The sequence below is a fragment of the Chiloscyllium plagiosum genome, unplaced genomic scaffold (genome assembly GCF_037043375.1).
Source record: "Chiloscyllium plagiosum isolate Xiang-an unplaced genomic scaffold, Cpla_swu_hap1 HiC_scaffold_1, whole genome shotgun sequence".
Taxonomy (NCBI): Eukaryota; Metazoa; Chordata; class Chondrichthyes; order Orectolobiformes; family Hemiscylliidae; genus Chiloscyllium; species Chiloscyllium plagiosum.
This window is the reverse complement of record NW_028270139.1, coordinates 73260171-73282274: the sequence shown is the minus strand read 5'-3', so window position 1 is coordinate 73282274 and position 22104 is coordinate 73260171. Positions and strand designations below refer to the sequence as shown.

General features: G+C 40.8%; 1 protein-coding gene across 7 annotated transcripts in view; it reads left to right on the top strand.

Moving 5' to 3' along the window:
- tec (tec protein tyrosine kinase) overlaps positions 1-22104 on the top strand; it is a 151808-nt gene that overhangs the window by 64155 nt on the left and 65549 nt on the right. For 6 of the 7 annotated variants that reach the window (XM_087987933.1, XM_043691438.2, XM_043691420.2 and 3 more), the window contains 4 exons: positions 7278-7359; positions 13088-13216; positions 15654-15691; positions 18942-19177. In XM_087987933.1, coding sequence (XP_087844059.1) covers positions 7278-7359; positions 13088-13216; positions 15654-15691; positions 18942-19177 — 485 coding nt within the window. The remainder of the gene's footprint in view (positions 1-7277; positions 7360-13087; positions 13217-15653; positions 15692-18941; positions 19178-22104) is intronic. The other variant, XM_087987923.1, reaches the window with a different exon arrangement.

Below are 22104 nucleotides of genomic sequence, written 5' to 3'. Positions count from 1 at the left end.
TATTTGTTCGCGTGAGTGTTATTTGCCACTCGTCAGTCCAAGCCTGGATTGTCAAGATCTTGTTGCACATGGACTGCTTCAGTACCTGAGCAGTTCAGAATGGTCCTGAAAATTGTGCAATCATCAACAAACATCTGACTTCTGACTTTACAATAGAAGGAAAGTCATTGATGAAGCAACTGAAGATGGTTGGGTCGAGGACACTATTCTAAATTCAACCATACTGATTTAATGGAGATGTTAGAATTTGTCAAGAGGGTATAAAATCTAGCATAAGGGCACTTTACCGGAATGCTGTTAGCATTTGAAACAAGGTAGATGGGTTTATGGCACAAAGCGTCGTGAATGAGTACGATTTAGTAGCTCTTACAGAAACCTGGTTGCAACTGGAAATTAAATATCTAGGGATATCAGACTATTTGGAAGAACAGACAGGAAGATAAGGGAGATGGTGTGGCTCTGATATTTAAGGATGATGTCAGGGCGTTGGTGAGAGATGATATCGGTTCTCTGGAGAATAAGATTGAGTCCATTTAAGTTGAAATTAGAAATTCTAAGAAGAAAAAGTCACTGATAGGCATAGTTTATACGCTATCAAATAATAATACCACATTGGGGAGAGTAATAAGCAAAGAAATAACTAATGCCTGTAAAAAATGATATGGCAATTATCACAGAGGATTTTAATCTACATGTTGATTTGTCGAACCAGGTTGGTCAGGGTCGCCTTGAGGAGTTCATTGAATGTATCCACAATAGTTTTCTTGAACAGTATGTAATGGAACCAATGAGAGAACAAGCTATCCAAGATCTGGTTCTGTGTAATGAGACAAGAATAATTCATGATCTCATAGTTAGGGATCCTTTTGGAAGGAGCAATCACAGTATGGTTGAATTTAGAATACAGTTGGAAAGTGTGAAGATAAAATCCAATACCAGGGTCCTGTGTGCAAACAAAGAAGACTACAATAGGATGATGGAGGTATTGGTTAAAATAGACTGGAAGCAAAGACTTAAATGTGGGACAGTTGACGAACAGTGGAGGACCTTAGAGCCAATTTTTCAAAGTGCTCAGCTAAAGTATATACTGGTGAAAAGGAAGAACTGTAGGAAAAGGGGTAATCTGCCATGGGTGTCGGAGGAATTAAGGGAGGCTACCAAATTAAAAGAGAAGGCATATGAAATGGCAAAGACTAGTGGAAAAGTAGAAGATTGGGAAAATGTTTAAAGGTCAACAGAAAGCCACAAAAAAAAGCTACAAAGAAAAGTAAGAGATTATGAGAGTAAACTAGCTTAGAATATAAAGACAGATGGCAAAAATTTCTATAAAGAAATAAATGAAAATGTATGGTTAAGGTAAATATTAGTCCTTTAGAGGATGATCGGGGGAATTAGTTATGGTATATGAGCAAATGGCAGAGGAATTGAAAAAGTATTTTGTATCGGTCTTCACAATGGAGGATACGAATAATGTGCCAATAAATGACAAGGAGATGAAGGTAAGTGAGGACCTGGACGCAATCATTATCATGGAAGAGGTACTGTTGGACAAGCTAATGGAGCTAAGGATAGACAAGTCTCCTGGCCCTGATGGAATGCATCCCAGGGTACTAGAAGAGATGGCGGGAGAAATAGCAAATGCACTTACGGTAACTTTTCAAAATTTGGTGGACTCTGGGGCTGTTCTAATAGACTGGAAAACAGCAAATGTGACATCACTGTTTAAAAAAGCAGATAGACAAAAGATTGGGAATTGTAGACCGGTTAGCTTAACTTCTGTAATGGGGAAAATGCTTGAATTTATTAACAAGGAAGAAATAACAAGACAACTAGATAGAAATTGTCCTGTTGGGCAGATGCAGGATAGGTTCATGAAAGGCAGGTAATGCTTAACTAATCTGCTAGTAATATGAAGACCAGATGAGCATGTGGACAGTGGGGACCCAGTAGATGTGGTTTATCTAGATTTCCAAAAGGCATTTGACAAGGTGCCACACAAAAGGCTGCTGCATAAGGTAAGGATGCATGGCATTATGGGTAAATTATTAGCATGGATAGAGGATGGTTGACTAACAGAAGCAAAGAGTGGGGATAAATGAATGCTTTTCTGGTTGGTGACCGTGTTAGGACCGCTATTATTCAGAATTTACATAGATGGTTTGGAGTTGGAGACCACATGTAGTGTGTCAAAGTTTGCTGATGATACTCAGATGAATGGTAGAGCAAAGTGTGCAGTGAAACTTTGCAGAGGGACATAGTTAGTTTAAGTGCGTTGGCAAAGGTCTGGCAAATGGAGTACAATGTTGATAAATGTGAAGTCATCCATTTTGGTTGGAATAACAGTAAAAAGGACTATTATTTGTATCATAAAAAATGGAACATGCTGCTGTGCAGAAGGACCTGGGTGTCCTTGTGCATGAATCACAGAAGGTTGATCTCCAGATGCAACAGGTAATAAGGAAGGCAAATGGAATTTTGTCCTCATTGCTAGTGGGATTGAGTTTAAAAACAGAAAAGTTATGTTGCAGCTGCATAGGATGCTATTGAGGCCACATCTGGAGTACTGCATGCAAGTTGGTCTCCTTACTTGAGAAAGGATATGTTGGCACTCGAGGGGGTTCACTGGGTTGATTCCAGAGTTGAGGGGGTTGGCTTATGAGGAGAGACTGAGTAGACTGGGATTATATTCATTGGAATTTAGAAGAATGAGAAGGCATCTTATAGAAACATATAAAATTATGAAGGAAATAGATAAGATAGAAGTTGAGAGGATGTTTCCACTGGCAGGAGAAACTGGGGCAAGAGGGCATACCCTCAAAATTAGGGGGAGCAGATTTAGGAGCAAATTGAAGAAGATGTTCTTCACCCAAAGGGTTGTGAATCTGTGGCCTTCCATGGTCAGTGAAGTAATTGAGGCTTCCTCATTGAATTTTTTAAAGCTAAGATGGATAAATTTTTGAACAGTAAAGGAATTAATGGTCATGGTGAGAGGGCAGGTAAGTGGAGCTGAGGCCACAAAAAGATCAGCCATGATCTTATTGAATGGCAGAGCAGGCTTAAGGGCCAGATGGCCTACTCCTGTTTCTATTTCTTATGTCTTATTCTTCAATAGTTTGTGAACCCTACGTTTTATTATCTTGTGGAAAGGTTATAACAATACTGAACAATTACAACAATTTACAACTTGTAACCTGAGTTGTTCAGAGTCGCGCTCTGGATCCTAACTGCCTTTAGCTGCTTCATTATTCACCTTCCTTTCACCTTAAAGGTCCAAGGTGGGGATGCTTGCTGATTGCATAATGTTTGGCATAATTTGCAGCTCCACATATATTGGCACCGACCATGTCCAAATGCAGCAAGATCTGATTGAATTCCTCAGTATCAACATCCTTGGAGTTAGAATTGACCAGAAACTGAACTGAACCAGCCATATAAATACTGTTGACCACAGGAGCTTTTGAGAGGCTCAAAACTCTATGGTGAGGAGCTCACATACTTAACTCACCAAAACCTGTTTTCACCTGAAAGTCAGGGGTCTGATGCAATACTTTCCATTTGTCTGAATGGATGCAGCTTCAACAATATTCAAGACAAATCAATCTGTTTGAACAGTACCCCATACACCATCTTCAACATTCATTCCCTGCACCATTGTTGCGCAGTGACAGTAGTGTATACAATCTACATGATGAACTGCAACTACTCACCAAGGCTCCTTGGGTATCTCATGAACTCTACCACGTGGGACAATAAAGGCAACAGATGAATGGGAACACCACCATCTGCAAATTCCTCTCAAGGCTCACACCATTCCGACTTGGGACAGTGTTGACTTTCCTCCACTATCAGTGAGTGAAAATCCTGGACCCACTCTCTAACAAAAATGCGACTGTACATTTACCACTTGGACTGTAGAAGTTCAAGAAGGCAGTTCACTCGCATCTTCTCTGGGGCAGTTAGAAATGGGCAATGAATAATCAACAATATCAACATCCTGTGAATGATTCTTTTTAAAAGAAATTTGTCTTTGTTTCTGAAAATAATCAGTTCATTATGATGTGGGAAAAAATTAAAATCTGAAATTCTATGTCTCTAAAAGATTAACTTTCATTGAAGGCACAAAATGGTTTATGTTCTCTTTTTCTTTGCAGCCTGCACATTACTAAGTAGCTGCCCATCTATAAAGGAAGTGGGTAGTTCCACAACTTCCTGCCCTATACTGCCGTATTTTAAACAACCAATAAAATATGGTCTGTGGCTCACTATGCAACACAAGTGTATGCTGAATATGACCTTGCTGTGAATGGTTTGTTCAATTGTTCCAGCTGGCTACCTTTATGAAGTACTTTATACTTGCTGTTTTCCTCCTGTGTTATCATAATAGAAATCCCCATCTATAATATCGCGTTAGAAGCTGGAGGATGTTGTACGAAGAAATAATCTTCACATTAATTAGTTAATGCTCTCAATTATAAAATTTAAACCAAATTTCCTTAAATATCGCTAAGGATGAAACTTTGCCTCCGTCAAAGGGAGAAGTGTAAGGGTGTAGATTTGTAACTTAATCTGAGGAAAATCCTGCATTTTCCAGGATATATGTTGAAATGAAACCAGTTTAATTTGTATAATTATTGTTACTGTAAACCAATGCCAACATTATGAAAAGTCAATTAAAGGCAAAGTACATGGTGGTTAGTACTGCTACCTCACAGCATCGGGGACCAGGATTCGATGCCCACCTTGGGAGACTGTGGAGTTTGCACATTCTCCCTGTGTCTGCGTGGGTTTCCTCAGAGTGCTCTGGTTTCCTCCCACAATCCAAAGATGTGCAGGCCAGGTGAATTGCAGTACTAAATTGCCCATAGTGTTAGGTGCATTAGTCAGGGGCAAATATAGGATAAGGGAATGGGTCTGGGTGGGTTACTCTTCGGAAGGTTGGTGTGGACTTGTTGGGCTGAATGGCCTGTTTCTATACTGTAGGGAATCTAATCTAATCTAATCTACTGTAGAAGTGGGAAATCTGTTTAAATACCCAAAATTTTGGAGAAGCTCAAAGGTCTGGTAGTATCTATGGACAGAGAAACACCGTTAATATTTTGAGTCATACACCTACGATTGAATGAGATGACGACATTTGAGAGTGAGGAAGTGGAGTAATGGTGGATGAACCAGGGTCTCAAAGCCTGTGGAATGCTGACAATGAAGGGAAGGGTAGATGTGTTTGGTGATGGCATCCTGCTGGAAGTGGAAATGGTGGAGGGTGATCCTTTGAATGTGGAGACTAGAGGGATGGAAAATTATGGAAAAAGTTAAAAGAGGGGGAGGGTTGAGCAGGTGGACTGGGAAGATGAGGTTGGCAGCGGATCTCAAAAAGAATTTGTAGAATGTCTACAGGATGGTTTTTGGAGCAGCTTGTGACAGAACCCAGTAGGAAACAGGCAATTTTAGATTCGGTGACAACAGTAGAAATTGCTGGAGAAGCTTAGCAGGTCTGGCAGCATCTGTGGAGAGAAATCAGTTGCCTTCTTAGGGTCACTTGACCCGAAACGTCAACTCTGATTTACCTCCAGGTCTGCTGCAAGACCTGCTGAACTTTTCCAGCAATTTCTATTTTTTGTTTCTGATTTACAACTTCCACAGTTTTCAGTTTTTAGTCTGGATCTGGTGATGAGTATTAAGACATATTTGATTAAGGAGCTGAAAATGAATGAATCCCGAAGGGACAGTGACCATAATATAATAGAATTCACATTGTAGTTTGAGAGCTTGAAAATTTTAATCAGATATAACAGTGTAACAATTGAGTAAAGGTGACTACAAGGACACGAGGGCGGAACTGGCCAGACCTGCTGAGCTTTTCAGCTCCTGTAAAAATGCTATCCCTAATCCCAATTCCTCTGCCTCTACCATATCTGCCATAGAATTGCTACAGGCCCGCCCCTCCAACCGCCACCAGGACAGAACCCCACTGGTCCTCACCTACCACCCCACCAATCTCCATGTACAGCGCATCATCCGCCGTCATTTCCGCCACCTCCAAACAGGACCCCACCACCAAGGATATATTTCCCTCCCCTCCCCTATCAGCATTCCGTAAAGACCACTCCCTCCGTGACTCCCTCGTCAGATCCACACCCCCCCACCAATCCAACCTCCACTCCCGGCACCTTCCCCTGCAACCGCAGGAGGTGCAAGACTTGCGCCCACACCTCCCCCTCACCTCCCTCCAAGGCCCCAAAGGAAACTTCCATATCCGCCACAGATTTACCTGCACCTCCACACACATCATCTATTGCATCCTCTGCACCCGATGTGGCCTCCTCTATATTGGGGAGACAGGCCGCCTACTTGCAGAGCGTTTCAAGAACACTTCTGGGACACCCGGACCAACCAACCCAACCACCCTGTGGCTCAACACTTCAACTCCCCCTCCCACTCCACCAAGGATATGCAGGTCTTTGGACTCTTCCATCGCCAGACCACAACAACACGACGGTTGGAGGAAGAGCGCCTCGTCTTCCGCCTAGGAACCCTCCAACCACAAGGGATGAACTCAGATTTCACCAGTTTCCTCATTTCCCCTCCCCCCACCTTGTCTCAGTCAAATCCATCGAATTCAGCACCGCCTTCCTAACCTGCAATCTTCTTCCTGACCTCTCCGCCCCCACCCCAGTCTGACCTATCACCCTCACCTTGACCTCTTTCCACCTATCACATTTCCGATGCCCCTCCCCCAAGTCCCTCCTCCCTACCCTTTTATCTTAGCCTGCTGGACAAACTTTCCTCATTCCTGAAGAAGGGCTTATGCCCGAAACGTCGATTCTCCTGTTCCCTGGATGCTGCCTGACCTGCTGCACTTTTCCAGCAACACATTTTCAGCTCAGGATAAAATTGCTACAGTGTGGAAACAGGCCCTTCAGCCCAACAAGTCCACACCGATCCTCGGAAAAGTAACCCACCACCTATTCCTCTACATTTACTCCTGACCAACACATCCCTGAACACTATGGGCAATTTAGCTTGACCAATTCACCTAACCCCCACATCCTTGGATTGTGGGAGGAAACCCACACAGACACGGGGAGAATGTACAAACTCCAAAAAGACAGTCGCCCGAGGCTGGAATCGAACCTGGGACCCTGGTTCTGTGAGGCAGTAGAGCTAACAACTGAGCCACCATGCCGCCCCAAGTTAGATAATATGTTTGCAATGTGCCTTTTTGCCCACAAGGTTCAAGTCCTTTCACATTATTGTAATTTTAACTTTTCTTGTTGCAGATTATATACGATGGTAATACCTTGTATGTTTTCTCTCCAACCGCTGAGAGCAGAAGCATGTGGGTGAAAAAACTAAAAGAAGGTAAGAATTATGAGTGAAGAGTTATTTTTCTGATTCATCTTTTAATTCAATTGTGGGAAATGAGCGTCACTAGCAAGTCCCCTCTGTTTATTTTTGGAATACATGCATTTCTTTATCTTCGAATGATCTTTTGCGTGGCTGCACGTGCATCAGAACTTAAAGTTGCTGACTTGTGCTGAGATTTCTGGGTGTCATGTAATTGGGCCAAGCTAGTATTTATTGTCCATCTTTGATTTACCTTGAAGAGGAGGTACTGAGTTACCTCCTTGAATCGCTGCATAATACCCTAGTAGTATTTAGTCGCAAGATCAAAGATTTTGGGTGATTGACTGCTTACCTTAAATTTAAGGACGCTTATTGAAATGCTGTAAAATCTATTTCAGTTATAACATTTTTCTCAATTTCTAAAAAATGAAATTTTAAGGATTAATTCCATAATTCTATGTGCATCCAAAACAGCTTTCAATTATATCTGTGAGATGACGACATCTTAGCTTTTAATCCTTTAGGTTTTCAACTTCTTTGCCCCAAATTCAATTTCTATTGCTATCTTAATAGTAGTTTCTTGGCATTGTATGAGAATCTTAAGTAGTTAGAAGCATACATTTTGTTAATCCTTTTGCCGAAAAGTAAATGTTTGACTTGGGAATTGTGGCACATCGAAGTTTGGAACTGTGGCAAAAGCATCCAGCGATGTATTATGCTAAGAGCTAATACATAGTTGAATAGCTATGATTCTTTTTACTGAATTTGCAATCTTGGAGAAGTATTTAACTAGGTCTTCAAAACTTTTTCTGGAAAAGAACAATGAACATATCCTGAACTGTTTCAGTTGTTACTACTGGAAAATGCAACTGATTACGTTTATATAAATAGGACTACTCTAACAATTTTACTATCACAGGTTGCTCCCAATCCAGAAATGCTGAAACAATTACGGGAGAAAAGTCCATGCTTTAACATCAAAACATAAAAAATTAGGTGCAGGAGTAGGCCATTTGGCCCTTCGAGCTTGCACCGTCATTCAATATGATCATGTCCAATCATGCATTTTCGGTATTTAATTCCCGCTTTCTCTCTATACTCCTTGATTCCTTTAGCTGCAAGGGCCACATCCAGCTCTTAAATATAAATAATAAACTGGCTCCAACAGCTTTCTTTGATAGAGAATTCAACAGGTTCACAACTCTGCATCAAGGCATTTTTCCTCATCTCTGAATGGCTTACCTTATTCTTAAACTGTGACCCCGAGTTCTGGACTTATCCAACTTTGGGATCATTCTTTCTGCATCTAGTCTGCTCAGTCTCATCAGGATTCTATATATCTCTGAGATTCCGACCCCTCTACCCCCATTCTTCTAAATTCCAGCAAGAATAAGCTCCGTCGGTCCAGTTTTTCTGCACATGTCTGTCTTACCATTCTGGAAATTAATCTGATGAGCCTTCGCTGGACTCACTCAATAGCAAGAATGTCCTTCCTCAGACTAGGAGACCAAAACTGCCCACAATACTCAAATACACATCACCAAGGCCTTGTATAACTGCAGCAAAACATCCGTACTCCTGTACTAAGATCCTCTCACTATGAAGACGAGCATGCAGTTAGCTTTCCTCACTGCCTGCTGCATCTGCATGCCAATCTTCAGCGACTGTACCACCATGACCCCAGATCTTGTTGCACCTCATCTTTTCCTAAACTGCCACCTTTCAGATAATTGATCAAAGTGGATAACTTCGCATTTGTCCATATTATGTTGCATTTACCAAGTATTTGCCCACTTAGCCAACCTGTCCAAGTCACCTTGCAGCCTCCTAGCATCCTCCTCACTGCCACCTAGCTTAGTGTCACCTGTGAATTTGGAGATATTGCATTCAATTCTTTTGTCCAAATTGTTAATGTATGTAGTGAACAGCTGAAATTCCAGCACTTAACCCTGTGGTACCCTACTCGTCTCTGCCTTCCACTGTGAAAAGGACCTGTTTATTCCAACAGTCTGCTTTCTGTCTGTCAACCAGTTCTCTATTCACATCAATACATTACCGCTGATACCATGAGCTTTAGTTTTGCTTAACAATCTCTTTTGTGGAACCTTGTCAAAAGCCTTTTGAAAGTCCTGATTCACCATTGTCCATTCTACTGGTCCCATCCTCAAAAAATTCCAGAAGGCTTGTCAAGCATGACTTCCTTTTAGTGAATCCATGCTGAATTGGACTGACTCGGCCACTGCTTTCCAAATACTCAGTTATTACGTCCTTGTTAGTTAACTCCAACATTTTCCCCACCATTGATGTCAGGCTAATTGGCCTATAATTCTCAGTTTTGTCTTTCCCTTAATTTTAAAAAGTGAGGTTGCATGAGCTACCTTCTATCATTTGGAAGTCTTTCAGAGTCTATAGAATGCTGGAAAATGATCACCACTGCATACGCTATTTCTAGGGTCACTTAATTACCCTAGGATGCAGGGTATTAGGCCCCAAGAGCTTAATTGCATCAATTTCCCCAGTGCCATTTCCCGTCTAATAGGAATTTCCTTCCGTTCCTCCTTTATGCTTTACCCTTTGTATCCGAGCATTTCTGGAAGGTTGTTTGTGTCCTGCTTAGTAAAGACGCATAAAAATGGATAAATCCCCAGGACCTGATCAGGTGTACCCTAGAACTCTGTGGGAAGCTAGGGAAGTGATTGCAGGGCCTCTTGCTGCGATATTTGTATTACCAATAGTCACAGGTGAGGTACCGGCAGACTGAAGGTTAGCTAACGTGGTTCCACTATTTAAGAAAGGTGGTAAGGACAAGCCAGGGAACTATAGACCAGTGAGCCTGACATCATTGGTGTGCAAGTTGTTGGAGGGAATGCTGATGTATTTGGAAAGGCAAGGACTGTTTTGGGGATAGTCAGCATGGCTTTTTGCACAGGAACTCATATCTCTCAAACTTGATTGAGTTTTTTGAAAAGGTAACAAAGAGGATTGATGAGGGCAGAGTGGTAGACATGATCCATATGGACTTTAGTAAGGCATTCAACAAGGTTCCCCATGGGAGACTGGTTAGCAAGGTTAGATCTCATGGAATATAGGGAGCACTCGCTATTTGGATACAGAACTCGCTCAAAGATAGAAGACAGAGGATGGTGGTGGAGATGTTTTTCAGATTGGAGCCTGTGACGGGTGATGTGCCACAAGGATCGATGCTGGGTCCACTACTTTTCGTCATTTGTATAAATGATTTGGATGTGAGCATAACAGGTATAATTAGGAAGTTTGCAGATGACACTAAAATTGGAGGTATAGTGGAGAGAGAAGAGGGTTACCTCAGATTACAATGGGATCTTGATCAGATGAGCCAATGGGCTGAGGAGTGGCAGATGGAGTTTAATTTAGATAAATGTGAGGTGCTGCATTTTGGAAAAACAAATCTTAGCAGGTCTTACACACTTAATGGTAATGTCCTTCAGAGTGTTTCTGAACAAAGAAACCTTGAAGTGCAGGTAAGTAGGATAGTGAAGAAGGTGTTTGGTATGCTTACCTTTATTGGTCAGAGTATTGAGTACAGGAGTTGGAAGGTCATGTTGTGGCTATACAGGACATTGGTTAGGTCACTTTTGAAACATTGTGTGCAATTCTGGTCTCCTTCCTATTGGAAGGATGTTGTGAAACTTGAAAGGGTTCAGAAAAGATTGACCAGGATGCTGCCAAGATTGGAGGATTTGAGCTATAGGGAGAAGTTGAATAGGCTGGGGCTGTTTTCCCTGGACTGTCTGAGGTTGAGGGGGGTGATCTTATAGAGGTTTATAAAATCATGAGGGGCATGGACAGGGTAATTAGATGAAGTCTTTTCCCTGGGTGGGGTAGTCCAGAACTAGAGGGCATAGGTTTAGGGTGAGAGGGGAAAGATATAAAAGAGACTTAAGGGGCAACGTTTTCGCGCAGAGGGTGGTACGTGTATGGAATGAGCTGCTAGAGGAAGTGGTGGAGGCTGGTACAATTGCAACACTTAAAAGGCATCTGGCTGGGTATATGAATAGGAAGGGTTTGGAGGGATATGGGCCAGGTGCTGGCAGGTGGGACTAGATTGGGTTGGGATATCTGCTCGGCATGGACGAGTTGGACCGAAGGGTCTGTTTCCATGCTGTACATCTCTATGACTAAGACACATACAAAGTATTTGTTCAACTGATCTGCAATCTGTTTAGTCCATTATGAATTCACCTGATTCTAACTGTAAGAAACCTACTTTTGTCTTCAACAGTCTTTTTCTCTTCACATAACTATAGCAGCATTTGCAGTCAGTTTTTATGGCTTCCACAAGTTTACTTTCATTTTCCAATTTCCCTCTTTTGAATTAAACCCTTTTCTTCTTCCTCTGCTGAATTTTAAATTTCTCCCAGTCTTCAGGTTTGCTGCTTTTTCTGCATCCTCTTTGGTTTCATCACAATCTCTGATTTCCCTTAAATAAAAACCAAAATAACTGTGGGTGTTATAAATCAAAAACAGAAATTGCTGGAAACACTCAGCAGGCCTGGCAGTATCTGTGAAGAGAAATCATAGTTAATGTTTTGGGTCTGGTGACACTTCCTCAGAACATTCTGAGGAAGTGTCATTGGACCCAAAATGTTAACTCTGATTTCTCTTCACAGCTGTTGCCAGACCTTCTGAGGTTTCCCAGCAAGCCCTGATTTCCCTTGTTAGCCATGGTTGAGCCACCTTCCCTGTTTAACTCTTATGCCAGACAGGGATGTCCATGTGTTCTTTAAGTTTTTGTCATTGCTGATCCTTCGTCAACCCCTGAAGTATCCTTGGCCAACTATTCTAGCTAATGCATGCCTCATACCACCAAAGTTAGCTTTCTTAAAGTTCAGGAACCTAGTCTCAGATTTAACTGTGTCATTTTCTATCTTAATGAAGAATTCTACCATATTATGGACAAGCTTCCCCAAAGGATCTTGCACCACAAGGTTGCTCTTAGTCCCCTCTCTCACGACACAATACCCAGTCTAGGATGGCTTACTTTCTAGTTAGTTTTTTGACATATTGGTTGAGAAAACCATCCCCCGTACATTCTAGGAAATTCTCCTCCATTACTTTGCTGCCAGTTTGGCTAGTCCAATCAATATGTAGATTGAAGTCACCAATAACATTCATGGAGACAGGGTAGCTCAGTGGTTAGCACTGCTGCCTCACAGGGCCAGGGACCTGATTTTGATTCCAGTCTTGGGCCACTGTCTGTGTAGACTTTGTATACTTTCCCTATATCTACGTGGGTTTCCCCCCATAGTCCAAATATGTACATGCTAAATTACCCATAGTATCCAAGAATGTGCAGGCTAGTGTATTAGCCATGAGAAATTCAGAGTTACAGGAATAGGGTAGGGGTGTGGTTCTGGATGGGTTGCTCTTTGGAGGGTCAGTGTGGACCCGATAGACCCGATACAGCCTATTTCCAGACTGTGGGGATTCTATGATTTTATGATTCATAAAGATGATATGCTTTGTTCATTCAGTTGGAAACTTCATGAACATGCTCATGTTTTCAATTTTGACTTAGGATTTTAAAGAAATTACTCTTTAATTCTGCATTCAGCCTATGTCATCTATTGTGATCATTGGACTGAGACAAGAAGATCAGATTATTTTCAATTTAGAAGCTATTTTCCTTAACTGAGCTTGTGATTGAGCCAGCAATCATCATTCTTTAAAATGAATTTCTGCCTGTTTTTCTTTTTAAAATTAGAAATAAGAAATAATGACTTAATAATACCAAAATATCATCCAAAATTCTGGGCAGAAGGAGTATGGCAATGCTGTAGACAAGCAGACAAACTTGCTCCAGGCTGTGAAGAATATAACCTCTTTGGAGATAGTAAGTATTGCTTTTCTTATTTCTGACAATTAAAGTATTTTTTTTCAGAAGATTGTCAAGCACTTAATTTGCTGCAGAAGCAGGTTTGGTTTTGTTGTGGTTGGAGCGGGGTGGGCTTGCAATAGAGCATGGGGACATTCTGGTAAAATGGGTTTTTGGTTTGCAGCAATCAGCAAGATTGTTGAGTTGGGACCAATCTTGCTTAAAAACCTCGGGTTAAGTAGACAGAAACTGGTTGGGCTGCAAAGGCCATTGAAGAATCATGGACGGAGGAGGCTTACCATAAGACCATATGGTAAAGGATGAGAATTAGGCCATGTGGCTGATAGAGTCTGGTCCACCATTTGATCACGGCTGATATATTTCTCAGCCCATTTCCTGCCTTCTCCTCCTCAACTTTGATTGCCTTACTAATCAAATTCCAGGATGTGAGTTTGCTCACTGAAGTGGAAGGTTTGGTTTCAGGCATTTTGTCACCATACTTAGTAACATAATCAGTGAGCCTCCAGTGAAGTGCTGGTGTTATGTCCCTATTTCTGTTTGTGTTTAGTTTTCAAAACTTGCTTGTCAAAATCCTATTAATCTATCTTAAATACACTCAGTGACATGTACTGTACAGCCTTTTGTGGCAAAGTGTTTCACAAAATCACTGTCCACTGGCTGAAGAAATTTCTCCTTATCTCAGTTCTAAAGGGGCATCCTTTTACTCTGAGGCTGTGTCCTTGAATCCTAGAGAATCGACGTTTCAGGCATAAGCCCTTCTTCAGGAACCCGAGAAAATTCTCCTGTTCCTTGGATGCTGCCTGACCTGCTGCGCTTTTCCAGCAACACATTTTCAGCTCTGATCTCCAGCATCTGTAGTCCTCATTTTCTCCTTGAATCCTAGCCTTTCCTACCAGTGGAAACATTTTTAGATTAGATTAGGTTACTTAGTGTGGATACAGGCCCTTCGGCCCAACAAGTCCGCACTGACCCTCCAAAGAACAGCCCACCCAGACCCATTCCCCTACATTTACCCCTTCACCTAACACTACGGGCAATTTAGCATGGTCAATTCACCTTATCTGCACATTTTTGGACTGTGGGAAGAAACCGGAGCACCCGGAGGAAACCTTGAGGAAACCCACGCGAACACGGGGAGAATGTGCAAACTCCACACACAGTTGCCTGAGGCGGGAATTGAACCCAGGTCTCTGGCGCTGTGAGGCAGCAGTGCTAACCACTGTGCCACCATGCCGCCCACTGTCTACTCTATCTAGGCCTCTCAATATTCTATAAGTTAATCAGATCCCCTCCACCTTTTAAACTCCATCGAATACAGACCTAGAGTCCTCAACCACTCTTCATATGACAAGGCCTCAGCCATTCTTTTAAACCTTCACTGGACCCACCCCAAGGCCAGCACATCCTCCTTGAGACATCGGGCCCAAATCTGCACACTTTATTCCAAACGCAATTTGACCAGAGTGATATACAGCCTCAGCAGTCCATCCCCATTCTTATATTCTAGCCCTCTTGAAATGAGTGCTAACATTGCATTTGCCTTCCTAACTGCCAACTGAGCCTGCATATTAACTTTGATAGAATCCTGAGCTAGGACTCCCGAGTCCCATTGTGCTTCAGATTTCCAGTCTTTCCTCATTTACACCTCTATTCTTCCTAACAAAGTGCATTATCTCAAACTTTCGCCTTAAGCCCCCTAATCAAGTCTGCCTTATTACAAAACGCCAAATCCTAGTAGGCTGACCACCACCGGCTCCAAAAAAACCACCTAGTGATTCCATGAATCCCTTTTATTGAATATTGCAATTGTGTTTCTTACATACCTTTTCTATCTTCTGATCTATTTTCTGTCCCACATCTGACTACTGCTTGGAGACCTGTACATAATGTAGGGATGGGCAATAAATGCTGGCCAGCCACCAGCGTCCATATTCCATGCGTGCATACAGTTTTAAAATTTCATGATATGGATGTGAACGACTTACCAGATACTCACCAAACAGCTCACTTCTTTCTCTATAATAAAGCAAGAACCAATTCCTAGAGGATGAAAGAGTATTAAAAGCTAAGCAAAGGGCCACCTTTTCCTATCCTCATCTAACTTCCATGATCAGTAAAATGTTGTATTCACACTGTTTTGTTAATGAGTGATAAGGACTTGAACCCTGATCTTCTAGAGTAGAGATACTATCACTACATATCCACAAGGTCTGTTTATGATCATATAACTTGCAAAGGATACTTGCAATTTTTTGGTTTTCTTTGTGAAAGGGGGATGCTTCAAGCAGTGTAGTGTACTGGCTGGCTTGCTGTAAATGCCAGTGTATGCATTAAGATGCATCACTTCAAACAAATATGTTTCTAAGTCAACTTTTTATAAATTTCTGGAGGTTGCTGTAATGTCTGTCTTGAAATTTATTTTTTTACTTTTTAGTTACTCGAAAGCCACTTCCTCCAACACCAGATGATATGGTAAGGTATTACAAAAATAATAATTGAGTCTGCTATTAATTTACTGTAATATTCACTGCTGTATTAATGTTTATTTGAAGTATGAACAATAATACCAATACATTTAGTTTTGAAAGCTAACTGTCAACTCATTAGTCATTTGCTATAATTGAACAAAACTGTTCCAGCATCTCTTGCAGGCTGATCTATATTCAGGTATTATGGTATTTTCCTCACAAAAATGACAATATTTATTGAAACTCAGAAGGGGTACCTGAAAAAGTGCCTGTTTCAAATATTGTACCCTGAACAGAACTCGTGCAGAGACTTTGAAGATTTGATTTGATATAAGTTTTTTAAAATTATGATTGCAGTACATCTTGGACTCAACCTCCAAATTATCATGTGACTGAATATTAATTTTTTTCAGAGGACAGGTAGTTAACTGTAAGATTATGATCTTGGGCAGATCATGCTTTTGCACTGTTGGAAATAATTAGAATTGATCTGTTTTAATAGTTAAAAGCTGAAAATGCGTTGCTGGAAAAGCGCAGCAGGTCAGGCAGCATCCAAGGAGCAGGAGAATCGACCTGAAAAATTATCTTAGCCTGCTGGACACACTTTCCTCATTCCTGAAGAAGGGCTCATGCCCAAAACGTCGATTCTCCTCCTTGGATGCTGCCTGACCTGCTGTGCTTTTCCAGCAATACATTTTCAGCTCTGATCTCCAGTATCTACAGTCCTCATTTTCTCCTTTAATAGTTAAAATGCAAGAATATACTCGTAATACTGTGAAGAGAATATTCTTGGCTTACTGGAGATCAAAAACTGAAAATGACTCAAAATTGCAAACTTAATTTTCCTAACTGGTTACATGGAAGGATATTCTCATTATCAAGTTAATTGCACGTAGCTTGGTAACTTGCTTTTGGAATTATTATAACACAGTAATAGTTAGGCTGTTGCAAATCTTTGTAACCACAAAGCCATACCTCGTTTCAGTTTGTATAATTATTGCATTTAACTCCATTTCAAAATTAGAGTTAAAGATTACACTGCATTTTGTCACACATTTTAAAATGATGTATAATAGATCTGTATTTAACTCTGTTAATTAGTAATAATTAATTACTTCCTTGTTTAAAAATGGTTTCTTTAGTCGAAGTTCAATGTATGTAATTGTGGAATTTATTTCCTTGCATCTACCTGTCTATATGATCGAGCTGTGCTTTTCACAAGTCTTGCAGTCGTCAATTCTCATTCATCCAGTGCTGTCTTCTTTTCTTCTCTAACTGATCCATAAATGTATGTGAGTTCAGATAATTTATATTAAATGATCAAAATAATATGAAAGTTCTCACAAGATAAATTTAATTCTCTGAAGTTTGGGTATCATTGTTTGAGTTTTTCCTGAATCTGTGGCTGTTCTCTTTAGTTGGCTCAGTTCTTACCAAAAAAAGACTAACACAAAAGTGGCCGTTCCCCCCCTCTTTAAAAATGATCTGACTACCTTTTCTAACTAGATTTGTATTCTTTTATTTCATGACCACCTTTTATTAGAATAATCTAAATGCCTTTAATGGATGAGATTTTTATAAGATTATGATGCTTTGGGGCTGTCTCTTTAATTGAAGGTAAAATTGGGAGATGAAGAGAGACATTTGATCTGTTTCAAGTTCTACCCAATAATAAATTTCATTTATATTAAACTAGAAAGAGTTAATACAACATGGTAGCAAGTATAGTGAGCCAACAGCATTGCTCAGCAATTTAAAAAAAAATATTTAAATTAGAAACTTGCTTGTAGCACTGCAACTGGTTCATCACTGTCATATCAGAAATTGCCTGCTTGAGTTGTGTAACTTTTAGTTCTGCACCAGTCTTCAAAGAAAACCAATGGCAGTTTCACCTTCAGACTTCAGTGCAATGTTGTGTTTTGTCCTGCAGTCTTTCTCCTATTGCCTCATTTGGCCTTTGTTAAATGACCTCAAAGCAAGAACTCCCTTCCACCTATGAGTTAAAAATCCATGTTGTAACATGGTATTTTGGGAGAGGATTGAACCATGCTCGAAGATTACGGTTTCTGAGAAGCAACATGTCAAATTTAGAATTTTCATTGTAAACTGAGTTATGCCTCAAATCTATCTGAGGATGATCAGAAGAATCCAGCAAAACAATGATTGACTTTGGAAAACCAGTTTCATATGACAATGAATTTGATTGTGCCTGGAGTTCATGTAGTATGGACAAAAAGCCAGACATTTTTAATAACTGAAGCAGAGAAAAGGCAAAGACATGTGATTTCTTGGACATTGGAGCTCTCACAGTGTGAACAAAAAAAAACCAGATTGATGCAGATATGAAGCAATTAATGCAGAGAGCTGAGTCTTTGTGCATGAGAAACCTGTTGGTACAATAGCCAAGATACTTGGCCAGAATGTAGTACACAGTAACTGAAGACTTTGCCAAAAGCTGCATAGATGCACAGCATATGCCAATGAATAAAGACATGTCTTAGAGAAGGTCTTTTGAAGAAGGTCTAAAAGCAGGAACATAGGGAGAAACTAGAGGAGGAAGCAGGCAAACCAATGAGGTACCAGCCAGACACACAGGGAAACATTTCAGAAATTTGCAAAAGCAGTGACATGTACGCGAAATGGACGAGTGCATGACCAAAATGAAGGAGGTGGATCAAGATGAAAAAAGTACATAGGACTAATTCACATGATAAAATCTTAATGGAACAGGTCAAGTCTGTTAACAAACCAGAAGCTTTTACAACACAAGAGATCATCTGTCCCAACAAGCCTTGGCAGGCCTTAACTGAGAGGGAAGATTAATACAGATGTCAGGGCCAACTGTTATGAACAGGGCCTTCTGTTTTTTGCAGGGAATGTGGATGTTTATCCTTGCGCTTATCGGAAACACACTGTTATAAGTGTCAGGACTGAAATGATCCTTTTATTATATTTCAAAATTTGACTAACTTAAGTAAAACTCTAGTTGACATTTATTTGAGTATAAACAAACATGAAAAAAATCAAGCACTTTTTCTTTTGATATAATTATGATGGGGTGTAAATCGTAACTGACTAGATGGCACGCGGGTGCCTTGATACCTTAAATGTTCTGTTAACGAAAAATACTTTGCAACCTAATGTAACTCATGACCAGACCTATTTTTAAGGCTTAATTTCATAATTTTAAGCAGATTTGGAGAGTGTCTTATTAACAGAATGTATCTTGCATTCTAATTTATATTATTTAACAGCTATCTAACAATCCACGAAGATATGTTTATAAGCCTCAATCACCCCTACCACGACCTGAAGATGAAGATTATGATGATGAGGAGGAGGAGGAAGAGGAGGAGGAGGAGGAGATGGTTTTAGCAATGTATGACTTTGAAGCATTAGAGGCCCATGATCTAAGCTTAGTAAAGGGTGAAGAATATGTCCTGATACAAAAATGTGACGTGCATTGGTGGAAAGCAAGAGATAAGAATGGGTAAGTACCTTCTGGTTCTTGTCACTCAGTGTAGTCGAGCATAGTATAAAATAAAAGTAACTGAGAAACTCTGTTGCTGTAATACCGGAAACGCTGCAAGTATCTGTACTGAAAAGTAACTTTGTGTTCTGGAATTGCAGTTCTTCTAATTTTCATTATTGTAGTTTCAAGAATTTTTTTGCACATTTTCTTTGTGCTTGTTTCATTCATGACTCTCAAGCCAGTCTTTCTATATTTAACTTGCTGTGCCTGATTTGATGTTGAATTCATTATTTCAATCTAATCTTGCCAGCTTAGAAAGTGCTGCTAATCAATGACTCTGCAGTCTAATTTAGGAGATAAATTGTTGTTTACCTTTTCACACAGGTTCCGGAAGTAGGGCAGAGCACACTGCCTATTTTGGCTGGCAGGATCCTACACTGCAAAAAACCTATATGAAGTCTGGAGGCAGGACTAATTAATAGTGTTGGTGATAAAGTTAGGCCCATTGTTGCTGTTATGCTCTGAAGTTGAGCACAATAAGTCACTGATGTTAGCAACTATGCTGGTATGAGGATTGGCTGTTAATAAAAAGAGAGAAGGAATAACATTTCATATTGCTGTTTCCATGGCCACTGTTTATTTTGTTGAAAATGTTTGAAATTGATATTATTAGAATTTAGTTTGAGGGACTGTTAATGATAGACCCCTTGCTGAGATAGTTATATCATCAATAGTCAGCGGTGAGGTGCTGGAAGACTGGAGGTTGGCTAATGTGGTGCCACTGTTTAAAAATGGTGGTAAGGACAAGCCCAGAACCTAAAGAGCAGTGCGCTAGACATGGGTGGTGGGTAAATTATTGGAGGGAATCCTGAGGGACAGGATGTACATGTGTTTGGAAAGGCAAGGACTGATTAGGGATGGTCAACATGGCTTTGTGTGTGGGAAATCATGTTTCACTAACTTGATTGAGTTTTTGTGAAGAAGTAATAAAGTGGATTGATGAGGGCAGAGCAGTGGATATGATTTATATGGGCTTCAGTAAGGCATTCGACAAGGTTCCCCTTTGGAGACTGATTAGCAAGGTTAGATCTCATGGAATACAGGGAGAATTAACCATTTGGATATAGAACTGGCTCAAAGGTAGAAGACAGAGGGTGGTGGTGGAGGGTTGTTTTTCAGACAGGAGGCCTGTGACCAGCGGAGTGCCACAATGATCAGTGCTAGGTCCACTACTTTTCGTCATTTATATAAATGATTTGGAAGTGAGTATAAGAGGTCCAGTTAGTAAGTTTGCAGATGACACTAAAATTGGAGGTGTAGTGGACAGCAAAGAGGGTTACCTCAGATTACAACAGGATCTGGACCAGATGGGCCAATGGGCTGCGAAGAGTTTAATTCAGATAAATGCGAGGTGCTGCATTTTGGGAAAGCAATCTTAGCAGGACTTATACACTTAATGGTAAGGTCCTAGGGAGTGTTGCTGAACAAAGAGACCTTGGAGTGCAGGTTCATAGCTCCTTGAAAGTGGATTCGCAGGTAGATAGGATAGTGAAGAAGGTGTTTGGTATGCTTTCCTTTATTGGTCAGAGTATTGAGTACAGGAGTTGGGAGGTCATGTTGAGGCTGTACAGGACATTGGTTAGGCCACTGTTGAAATATTGCGTGCAATTCTGGTCTCCTTTCTATCAGAAGGATGTTGTGAAACTTGAAAGGGTTCAGAAAAGATTGACAAGAATGTTGCCAGGGTTGAAGGAATGAGCTATAGGGAGAGGTTGAATAGACTGGTACTGTTTTCCCTGGTGCGTCGGAGGCTGAGGGATGATCTTATAGAGGTTTATAAAATCATGAGGGGCATGGATAGGATAAATAGGCAAAGTCTCTCCCCTGGAGTCCAGAACGTGAGGGCATAGGTTTAGGGTGAGAGGGGAAAGATATAAAAGAGACCTAAGGAGCAACTTCTTCACACAGAGGGTGGTACATGTATGGAATGAGCTGCCAGAAGAAGTGGTTGAGGCCAGTACGATTGCAACATTTAAAAGGCATCTGGATGTGTTGCTGATTAGGAAGGGTTTGGAGGGATATGGGCTGCGTGCCGGTAAGTGAGACTAGATTAGGTTGGGATATCTGGTTGGCATGGACGAGTTGGACCAAAGGGTCTGTTTCCGTGCTGTACGTCTCTATGACTCTAATGATTTGAGATTTTTTGAATACAAAAAAGTCATCTTTACTGTCTGTCCCACTCTCTCTTTCCAGGTGTTAGTTTTAACTATGTTGCATATATGAATATGTGACGAAAAAATCATAGTTGTTATAGCACAGAAGAAAGCTATTCAGCCTGCCATGTCCATGCCAACTCTGCAAGCGCACTCTCCCAACCGGTCCCACTTGCCCACCTTTTCCTGCAAACGTTTTCTCTTCTGAAATTATCTAATTCTCTTTTGAAAGCCTTGATTGAATCTGCTTCCAATACACACAGGCATTCAATTCTAGACCTTAACCATTCATTCCTTAAACATATCTCACCTCATATTGCATTGGTTCTTTTGTCAGTTCCCTTAAATTAATATCCTCTGGCTCTTGACCTTACCACCAGTTTTTCTGTGTTCATCCGTACAGACCCTCGTGATTTTTAACACTTTCATCAAATTATCTCTTAATCTTATTCGTAGTCAGAGAGTCAAGAGTTTTACAACATGTAAAGTGGTCTTTGGCCCGTAACCTTGTATACTATGGCATTGCAAATGCTCATCCAAACACTTAAATGTTGTGAGGCTTCCTGCCTCTGCTATCCTTTCTAGCGGTGAGTTCCTGATAACGCCACCCGAGTGCAAGTAATTGGCCTGAAATCACCTGTCAATTTCCTGTTCTTGTCCTTAAAACTATGCCCCCCTGCATTGTTATCATCCTACTACTTGGGAGAAGTTTCTTTCTAAGCCACTCAATTT